The sequence below is a fragment of the Nanorana parkeri genome, unplaced genomic scaffold, assembly GCF_000935625.1.
Source record: "Nanorana parkeri isolate BGI_ZX_2015 unplaced genomic scaffold, ASM93562v1 scaffold715, whole genome shotgun sequence".
In the NCBI taxonomy this organism is placed as follows: domain Eukaryota; kingdom Metazoa; phylum Chordata; class Amphibia; order Anura; family Dicroglossidae; genus Nanorana; species Nanorana parkeri.
Genome location: NW_017306983.1, coordinates 424,090 through 434,776, shown reverse-complemented (window position 1 = coordinate 434,776; position 10,687 = coordinate 424,090). Strand labels below are relative to the sequence as shown.

Genomic DNA, 10,687 nt, shown 5'->3' with positions numbered 1-10,687 from the left:
GCATCCCATCCAGGCTCACCATTGCTGTCACAGCTGCAGGAGCTGTCTGTCAAAGGAGAGTGGGAGAAAATGTTTGCCCTAGGGACCCATATTTTGACAAACCTCATCTTCTGCTTATGAATTGGTTTACAATAGAATTGGATACATTTACAGCAATAAGTAAAAATGGCCACATTAGATCAATGTCATTGACCAAATATAGCCATGTGGCCATATAAGGTCAATAACATCACAGCAACCCGCCCCTTTACTTACGAGAAATTTCCAACCCACAGCTGATTGGATGGCAGCAGAAGGAACTTCCTTCTGTGTTGGATTTGGTCCAAACTTGAGCTCACCCCCTAGTCCTTATCTTGGGACTACACAATAATTAGACTTTATGATGTGACTTTGGAAGAGTAGGTGGATCTGAGAAGTTTCTTAAGAGAAAACTAGGCAGGGCTGACACCATCTAGTCCACAAAAAGGAGCTGAGTGCATTTCTGGAAGGATTTGATATTTTTCCCTGTAAAGAGATAAAATATGGGGAAATGTGCATGTATTGTAGAGATTCTCTCTCTCTCTCTCTCAATTAAAGTAACAATTCCAGCGAATTGTAGTGGTGGCAATGCAATCGAATGGCAGCAATTCTGTCACCTCTGCTGTCACCATGGCTCATAGTATACATTAAATGGAATAATTCAGAGGCATCACATAGAAGCTGTGTTGGCTGACATGTAAAACACTCAGTGGTGTGTTGGCTTGTCAGGTGACAAAACTTGTATGTGTCCACACCATGAATCTGAGGAAGTGGCATTTTAGACACAAAACGCGTTATTTTGGTGCTTAATAAATACTGTTATCAAGAAATCTACGTCCTCCTTGGACTGATTATTACTTACCATTAGTGCCATTAATTTTTTTTCTCTTCCTATCTGATTGTGTATGAATTATTTGTTGATTATAGCTTTACATAACATCAGACAAAGTGCAATGTTAAGATTAAGAAACGTGTGCCAATGGATGTATACCTTTGTTTCATGGTGACTGTGTGGAGTACTCTCAGCCTACTATCTCACCTTTGTTCCAACAATCTGTATGGTGTGCTCTCTTTGTTAGGTAACCTACCTAAAAATATGCCTGGATACCTGATATTCCGCTGTGGAAACCCGCAAATCTGGATCTACAGCAATTACAAGTGTAATGGGATCAATAACTGCGGGGACTGTTCAGATGAATCTACAGTTCGTAAGTATATAAGAAAAAGAAGCTGCACTGTGAACCGGGTTCATAGCTGTATGATCTGGAACTGATATAGTATGAGCACTCATTTTGTAAGTTGGTGTAACAAGGCTTCATGTGATCAGCATGTGCAATGTTTAACAAGTACAATCATTGCTAAATTATAGCAGATCCATCCCCATGTGGTGTATGATACCATATAACATGACCAGGCACATATGAGGGATACAAGGCATAGAAAGACAAGAGACCCTCTATAGTACCTGTAGTAGAAACATTTTGTATCACAAGTGGTAGACCTTAATGTGTTCCTCTTAGGCTGTGGTAGCAGTGGCCTTCCTGACCACTTGTATAAAAGGCAGCAGAGATCACAGTCACATGACTTAGATTTTTGGACACGCCAGTTAGTGCTGCCCTCAGCTGCCATGTTGCTTTAGGCCCAGGTCTATAAGATCTGAACAGAAATCCGGGAACAGCTTATGATCTTATAAATGTGTAATATCTTAATAGGAAATTAAACTCATAATTTTAAAAGAAATGTATAGTCCTTTTGTAGGCTAACCTTAAAGGAGCTGTAAAGCCCCAGCATATCCTCTCCTGTTATATCAGTATTGTAATAGCAGGGGAGTCCTGAGGCCTCTCCAATGGTGGCACCTTGGTGCGGGCCGCACCCCCCTGTAATGCCACTTATAATAGATATACATACTAGAGTTGTTTCTGATAATGCAATCAAAGCTTACTTGAAAAAATCCCTTTTATGTAGTGAGTGCTGCCTTCTGTCTGCTGGTCACTTCCAACAACTTCCTGGATTCCCAGTGTGCTTTGTGCCTCTTTCACTGCTGCTTAATGCGATGCAATCTACATTTCTTATGACTACATAGCCCATCATGCATTGCTTCCAGCAAGCAATGATAATGTTACATTGTTCAGATGTTGAGCTCGGAAGGCAGGCTCTGTGAGTTGCAACACAAGGAGGGCATTGTGTCAGTGCATTGAGGTAGTCCATCCTATGGGCATCTTCAATAAGTAAGTTTACAAACTTCTAGATGGATATGGTTACTAGGAGTGGGATAGAACTTCTAGAAATTCAATAACAGCACCATTTTATGCTTTGTCTCTTAGTGGCATCCTGTCCTGCATGTGGCTCTCAGTGGTGGCCATGCAACCCCGTCCTTTACCAATACTGTTACTGCATCCCTCGAAGCCTGTGCAAAAATGGAGTCCAGGACTGTCAGGACTGGTCTGATGAGTATGTGTGCACCAAGTAACAAGAGACCACTGTATGTACATATTTTTTAAAACACAGAGGGGAATTTATTAAAACAGAAGAATCTGGAGCAGTTGTGCATGGCAACCAATCACCTTCTCTCTTTCATTTTCAAACCTTAACTGAACAAACTAAAGAGAGAAGCTGATTGGTTTCCATAGGCAACTGCTCAGGTTTTCGTCTGCTCGTTTTGATAAATTCCCCCTATACTGTATTCGTATATATTTTTACTGGAAGAAACTGGAGCTTCCTACAGATTAGTGCTTTTAGAGTATATCAAATAAAGTTTTTTTAGTTTTGTTTTTCCATTGTTCAAACCAGACTCCAGCCCAAACTTTTATTGCCTTTCATATTCTTTTTGGGGTCTTGTGACCCCTTTGTAAATGTACTTTCTGTCCTAGTGACGGGGTGGCACAGGGGGCCATAAGTAAGGAGAAATCCCTCCAATGAGAGCAGGCAGCAATACTCAAAGCACTGCACTGGGTTCTGGGAAGTCCTGGGAACAAGATAAGCAATGATACTGTTTAAGGAAACGACAGATTTGGGACATTTACTATATATATAATTAGTAACACACCAACAAATCATAGAAAGATACTTTCCATGAATTACCTGCACATGACCCTTTTATGAATGCACTTTTTGTACACAGTCTCTGTAGGTCAGAGATCCCAAAACTTTGGCAGATCATAAATCACAGTAAAAGGCTATTATGATGCTGCACACATGAATTGCCTGAACGTTTACTTATCTTGGTGATTGGTGGAGATGGATTTTCAGTTATATTCTATTGACAGAGGTTTTCAGTGTATATAGTAGATCTGATAAATGATGACAAATGTTTGGTACACAGGAAATCACGCACATTACCAAAATAGAGTTTATTTTGAAAACATAAAAACACAGAAACCTTAGTAAAGTTATTTTTTAGATTTCTTTTATGGCTCTATGTAGATTTTCAGTAATTGTCAACTTTCACAAGGACTTGTCATTCTTCATCCATTTATATGTCTATAAAACAACTAGAAATGAGCATGGGCCTCAACTGGTGTAAAGCATATCTAAACCCAAGGCAAAAATGTAATATATTGCAGCTTACCAGTCCTTAGATCTGGCTGCGGTTTTTTTTTTTAGACTTTTTCCCTTTATTTTCACCTGGTCATCCTGCAAATAACACACTTTTTGTCCCTGGGTGGCTATGCTTACGTATAGCACTGTATCTACATTAGCACATGGCTCCCTCCATGGATACACCTGGTCTCCAGCTGAAATATAGCGAGATGGTCTCAGTGCTGGGCATTATCCACCGTGAACCACCTCCCATCTCTGCTGGAGATCAGGGGTGGGCACAAATCATAGTATGAGAAGCTTTGGCATGTAAGCAAATTTTGGGGGTGGGGGGAGGGGTTTGACGGGCTAGGCAGTTCTAAACCAGCTACGTCTAGAATCTGTCCCTTTCTTTGTTGTTGATGGGCCTTTTTGGAATTAAAAGTTCATATCTGTAGGCATAACAGGCTCAAAACCCCAAACTAAGGCAGATCTTATCCAACCATTAGTATTGCATCTACTTTTACATTTTCTTGCTGGAACCAGGCAGTTCCATGTGGTTAAATATGTTTCTCTGTGCTCTATAATACTAAGCAGTTTTATTTTTTTTTCCATTCTACTTCAACTGCTAGCAAAGAATATGGCAAACACACCAAATGTGTGTACTCAGGCTTGACCCCCTGTGGTGTACTCAGGCTTGACCTATCAACATTGCAGTGGCTCCTTGGTCATGAAGACTGAAAAGGATGAGAAGTGGATCAGTAAGAATTAAGAAGGTCCCAGTCCTCTGCAGTTAGAGACACACAAAGTCTTTTTGCAGAAGGGGCAGATGAGACGACATCTTGGGTTTTATCGTCAAGGGTCCTTTTCACTTGAAATTGTTCCGATAGGATTGTACTGTTCCCTCTGTCGTGACTATAAAACTGAAGTGGTCTATATTGTGCGGCTACTGAACACTTGATGGTAGGGGTCTCCAGGTCTCGAGGATTGACCTTTTCTTTTCCATCTACAAAAAACAACGCATCAGTTATCAAGTATATGTGCATGATATCATCTAAATACAATAAGCGAGATCCCCATGTAAAGGCCACAGCAAGTAAATAAACTGGGAAATTATGTGTAGAGTAATGAGTTTGAGAGCGGAGCTGGTGAGCAATTTAGAATCCTAGTATGCAGCAAGGGTGACATCTTCATAACAGGAGCCTCAGTTTAAATGTGTGTAAAACTCACCAAGCATATAATCTGCCCTATATACACTCCTAATACACTGATCCACTGCTGCTTCTCCATTAACTATCTGGCAAGGCGCACAATATCACCTTTTAACACAGCTAATTCATTTGTTCTCTTTTAATGACCTTCCTCCAAACTATGCTGGGCACACAAAGATGTAAGGGGGAGGAGGGGGTGTCTGCTGGACACTTCTGGATGTAGGAGGGGACGGACAGACGGACTCTGCAGGACACTCCTAGATTTAAGGGGACGGACGGACTCTGCAGGACACCCCTAGATTTAAGGGGACGGACGGACTCTGCAGGACACCCCTGGATGTAGGAGGGGGACACTGCTGGACACTTCTGGATGTAAAGTGGGGGGAGGCTGGATGTAAGGGGACGGACGGACTCTGCTGGACACTCCTAGATTTAAGAGGACGGACAGACTCTGCTGGTCACCCCTGGATGTAGGAGGGGGACACTGCTAGACACATTTGGTTGTAAAGGGGGGACTCTGCTGGGCACTCCTAAATGTAATACACATCTCATACATAGTACATAGTAATATGGAAATATTTTCAGACACTTACAAAAATGCTGAGCTGCAGTCCTGGATTTCAGGGATTCTTTTGGCTTAGCAGATGATGCAACAACCGTATTCCACTGATTCAAAAGCTGAAAAACAAGATTCAAACTAAGTGAACCCGTCTTATATCGTACTGTGTAGTAATACAGTGCAACACATGTACAAAATGCCTCCCTAAATCTCATACTAATGAAAACATTTTTGGAAGTGTTGCAGCAAAAACTAATCAACATTTACAAAATATTCACATGTTAAAACCCCCCTTTTAAACTAAAGTAATTTCTTCAGTCACTGATTCAGTGAGTGTCCTCCTCCAATGTCTGCCAAAGCACACACTGCCACTAATATATCTATATTCTTCTTCCTTCCCTTTCTTCTTTCTACCCGTATTCCTTAAGAATGGAAGGATCAGATGATAAAGCTATTTCAAATCAACAACAATAATAACAGAAAATCTTTCTATGCAACCAAGCCCATATCTTCCATGTATGTAAATGGTACTCTTGCTTGCCCCCTTCTCCAAATTTAGAAGCCAAATCTCACAACTCTCCAATGAGTGCCTGTAGAGTTCCCATGAACTGTATAGGACCTGTATTGATCGGCGTTTGGTCACGTCAGACATGTTTTGCCTTATTATACAAGTCTATGGTAATGTAAAACCCGCTTGAAGCAGGTCAGAGCGAAGCCAACTGCAGTTCATACGCACCTGTAAATTAATTCTAAATGGTCTCAGAAGCATTTCAAACTGATGCCATCAAACACAAGCCCAGGGACTGACTTTATAAACTCCAAGATCTTAAATCTCTATGAAAGTAAACCAGTCATAAGAGAAATACTGGGGCTGCCGTTCATGTTCCACCAACATAAAACACTGCAGTGTCTAAATACTGCCTGTACTATTAAAAAGTTGATTGACTGCCACTCGACTACACTGCTTTATGGGTATCATCTTGACCAGAAATTTGTCCCTAAACTTACACTCCATGTGTCCTTGAGGAGTTCCCTCTTCGCTCTGAAAGAGTCTAAGAACATGTAGACAAAAAAGGGACCATATTCCCCTGAAACATTAGTATCGCGGTGCTTTGTTTTTATGCTTTGTATTTTAGCTTATTTATATTTGTGTTCTGGCTATGCACACTAAAGTAGTTACATATTCTGAACAAGCAGTAAAAGCACTTTTAAACAAGCCCTTATTTACTTCTGTAGCTAAAGACATTGTTGACTAATCCTTTTTCAAAGCTTACAATAGGAGGCACTGATATCACAACTTCTTTCCCTTTTACTTTCTATGGAAGCAGATCTTGGTAGCGGATAGTCCTCCAATGTAAACACGCAGGAGATACTGTAGGCTAGAGATGTTCAGATACCAGTGCCGATACTTGGCATTTTCATGAGAACTATCAGGGTTGCAGCTGGGACCTGGCTCTGGTGCTCCACCACTGCCCTGAAATCATTAGTAGAGCTGCAGCTAACGATTATTTTCAAAATCGATTAGTTAGCCGATTATTAACCAGTTGACATCCGCGGTGTTAAACCCCCTTCCCATCCAGGCCATTTTTCAGTATTCAGCGCTGCGGTACTTTGACTGACATTTATTCCGTCATGCAGCGCTGTACTGAAATGAATTTTATACCCTTTTTTGGGGACAGATAGAGCTTTCTTTTGGTGGTATTTATTCACCACTGGGGGTTTTATTTTTTTACTATATTAAGGAAAAATTATCGAAATTTAAAAAAAAAAAAACAGTTTCCCCTATATTAAATGATAAAACATTTATTATTACCCAATTTTTTGGTAAAATATAAAAGATGGGGTCACGTCGGGTAAAAAGACACTATATCCGCCCACACCTGCTCCTCCTTACTTCTCCCCGCGTCCCTGTGCCGATCGTGGATTTGGGCGGGCGGTGAGTGTGGGGTGCAGAGGAGGTGCGGAGCGTGGATGCGGGCAGGTCTGGCAGCGGCGAGCGTGAGGTGGGGAGGAGGTGTGGCGCGCAGCATGTGTGGAGCCGTGAACAGGGCCAACCAATCAGAAGCCGATTATTCGATTATTGAAAAAGTTGACAACTTTTTCAATAATCGATTATAATCGATTATGTCGATTAATTGTTGCAGCCCTAATCATTAGTCTGTATTGTTTTAGAAAAATGGTCACATGACAATAAACAAAAATGTATCAGTACTTGGACAAGTATCGGTGCATCCCTTATATAGATTTATTGAAAATCATACATTAAAAACAGGGATGCACAAATCCCGGGAGCTCCGTGTGCTCCTTACAAATGACAGCTGCCTCCTAACTTGTGAATGTTTCTCTAGTCTAGTCCTGGAGCTGGAAAAGTATCTGTACTTGTACCGAGTACGGTACTTGGTATCTGAACATCCCTACTGTAAGCAGTTAGAAAATGACTGTTGTGATCTTTGAGAGTGAATTACTTCACAATAAATGCAGCTAGAAAGATCAGGGATGGCTTGTTTTAAAGCTCTTTTACAGAGTGTTAAGGATACGCAAATACTTTTCTATCCATATTCTGGGCCCAGGTGCATTTTTACATCATTTTCAATTCTTTTTTTCCCCCACTTATGTGCACGGTTCTATATTGATTGTATACACATTGTATATACACATTGCATTTACTAATTTGTTCTTTACATTAAACTAAAATTACTTTCCATTGTTATATTCATTTATCATATCTGAATCATGTACATATTTGTGTGATGTGCCAAATCATATTATTTAAATGAAGCATTACATATTATTAAACCCTTTGCATTGTGAACCAATTCTTTATAATTTTGTACCAGTGTTTATTCATTTGATTAAAGGACGTTTTTAGCATCTATCTTTTTGGGTGACCTTCCATGGTGTTGGTATAATTTAAAGTACATACATTGCCATGTTCAGAATGGCCACGCACATCCAGTGAGCTGGTTAAAATCACCCTGCTGCCTCTAATAAGCTATGGAGCTACCATATTCATTCACAAGTTAGCACTCAGTCAGGACATGTAGCAGGCATCATATCCATACTGTAGGTGTTACATGTTCGACAATCTTTAATTTTATCCAGCATCAAAGATTATAAAACATGTACTCAATGCTGCTGACTGTCTCTAATTCTGTATTTATTTTTTCTTTATGGGACCAGAGTCCTTTACACAAATCTATGTAATCATTAGTATATATATATATATATATTTGTGTGTGTATGTAATCACAGCTATCTGTATCCCAAGGTTTTGTGGGTTTCATGTCTGTATGTAAGGGTTTTCTATATTTATGTTTCCACTACTGTAACCTTGCCTTGGTTTGTTTGCCAAGGAAACAGAGGGAGTGTTATATGCAATGAAATAGCACTTAACAGTCATAGCTGTCTGTGGATAATACTCTGGGATAAGAGAACAGTAAAATATACAGCTACCTGTTCAGCCCAGCCCTGTGTCTTGCAGTCTATGTGATCAAACTGAGAAAGCGGTTTTAAAGAAAGGCACAATCCCATTCTTGTCTCTATTGTCTTACGTGTGGCACTGGAATCCTATGGATAAAGAAAAGAAACAAGTCTGAGGTCATATATTTCTGCTTCCGTCATTCTAAAAAACAAACATACACATTAGAACCACATATTTTTTTATTCCTGCATCAATGGTAGGTGGACACACAAGGTATCACAATAGAAACGAAAAACTCACCAGCACTAAAAGGAAAGCTCCCGCTGGTACCCAGTAGTAGAGCTTTTTCTGTTACTGATTCAGACCTCCTTGGCTATGCCTTGCCGAGGAGAAGTGGCCACATACATCTCCAGAGTCCAAAATCATGGGAACCCTATAAGGTTTCTTTCACACTGACCCTGGCTACAATTAGGGGTTTAGCAGGTAATTCTGATACTTAAAATAATTACTCATGAACAACAGTTGTAATTGCAGCTAGTCAAATAATGTTCAGCCAGTAGAGCTCTACAGTGCAGTGTCCCAAAGGTTTGATGTGATGTTCAAGCCAAAGCTTCTTCTTACAGTTTTTATTGCCACTCCTGGCACCCCAATCATCCCTCTCTCTTCCTCCGAGTGTTCTATGTGCACAAAAAACACATGGATGCCATTCCACATCCAAAGCAGTTTCTATACATCCAAAGAGATTTCTATTGCAGAAAAGATTTTGATTTTTGTGATATTCCATTTGGGTTTGGTTATGTCAGCTTAGAGTCAAGAAGTGCCAAGTGAATTTCTCCTTTAAAGCAAACCTATAGGCCCAATGTACCTTGTAAAGTGGTCCCAAGCAGACATTTCCAGGTTACTACCAGAACACATCAAGGTCCCTGAAACACAGGTTACCCTAATAAGCAAACAGAACTAAGGGGGCAATTTATCAAAACTGGGACAGAATTTGGAGCAGCTACTGATAGTAACCAATCAGCTTCCCTCTTCAGTTTGTTCAGTTAAGCGTTGAATATGAAAGATAGAAGCTGACTGGTTGCCGCGGACAGCTGCTCCAGATTTTGTCTGCTCCAGTTTCCTTCACAGTTTGCAATCCAGCTTGCCTCCCCAGTGCTTTTTGAAGGGGTGGGCCACAGCTCCTCTCCAACTCTGGTTGCTAATTTGCATGATGCTAAAGTTACAGGGAGCAAGACAAACATCTCTGAAAACGTCGTCTGGCCTTGTGTGGAGAAAGCAATCTGGGACTGTAGTGGTTCAAAGTACACTTACCTGGATACCTGTGCCAGAAATGTCCAAGTACTGGAGCTGTTTAAAAACAAACAGGAATTTGAGCCCAACGTCTGTGATCCCTGGGTTACCTAAAATGCAAATATTAAAAAAATAAAATAAAATCAGGGATATTACTGCAAACCTCTTTAGGAGGATAGCTTCCTGGCTGTCTTTGGCTTCTATACTTACTGAGCCACTGACTCAACAAGCATGTTTACAGTAAAGTCACTATATGTAACTCCAGGTCTTCACACTTGTTTTGGTTCAGTGGCACAAAGTATTAAATCCAATAAAATAGAATCATATCCAGGTAAAAGTAAAAGTTTCGTAAGGAGAGATCAGCAGGGGCAGCCTCACAGTAGAGTAAGTACAGGTAGAGTCAAAGATGCATTGATTCAGCTACTCCAAGGTAGAGTAAGGAATGAAATGAATCAGGGAGTGTGTAGAAATTGTAAGAATGCAGACTTACAAGAAAGATCGAGCAGCTTCAGACATCCTAGTCCTCTGTGCAGGACCCGCACTGGAGCTGTCATTTTCCTGATCCCAGCATCAGCCAGGCAATTATCCCTTAAGTAGAGCTCTCTCAGGCTATACAGACAGCAAAACAAGGTATTATTTAAAATGTGAGATTTACAGGGAAAACAATGGTTA

At 40.6% G+C, this 10,687-nt stretch overlaps 3 protein-coding genes across 3 annotated transcripts in view; 2 read left to right on the top strand and 1 right to left on the bottom strand.

Annotated features, from left to right (window-relative positions):
- The window catches only part of LDLRAD1 (low density lipoprotein receptor class A domain containing 1), a 9,770-nt gene extending 7,282 nt beyond the window's left edge, over window positions 1-2,488 (top strand). Inside the window, exons 5-6 of the mRNA XM_018563977.1 lie at window positions 1,098-1,226; window positions 2,343-2,488. Of these exons, the coding sequence (XP_018419479.1) occupies window positions 1,098-1,226; window positions 2,343-2,488 (275 nt within the window). The remainder of the gene's footprint in view (window positions 1-1,097; window positions 1,227-2,342) is intronic.
- Window positions 2,489-4,265: 1,777 nt separating this feature from the next.
- Window positions 4,266-10,687, bottom strand: part of LRRC42 (leucine rich repeat containing 42) — a 10,234-nt gene continuing 3,812 nt past the window's right edge. Inside the window, exons 4-8 of the mRNA XM_018564010.1 lie at window positions 10,506-10,624; window positions 10,037-10,125; window positions 8,758-8,871; window positions 5,339-5,423; window positions 4,266-4,540 (exon numbers count right to left, since the gene is read on the bottom strand). Coding sequence (XP_018419512.1) covers window positions 4,293-4,540; window positions 5,339-5,423; window positions 8,758-8,871; window positions 10,037-10,125; window positions 10,506-10,624 — 655 coding nt within the window. The 3' untranslated portion in view covers window positions 4,266-4,292. The remainder of the gene's footprint in view (window positions 4,541-5,338; window positions 5,424-8,757; window positions 8,872-10,036; window positions 10,126-10,505; window positions 10,625-10,687) is intronic.
- HSPB11 (heat shock protein family B (small) member 11) overlaps window positions 7,298-10,687 on the top strand; it is a 16,342-nt gene continuing 12,952 nt past the window's right edge. Inside the window, exon 1 of the mRNA XM_018564017.1 lies at window positions 7,298-7,302. The gene's annotated coding sequence lies outside the window, so the exon portion shown is untranslated. The remainder of the gene's footprint in view (window positions 7,303-10,687) is intronic.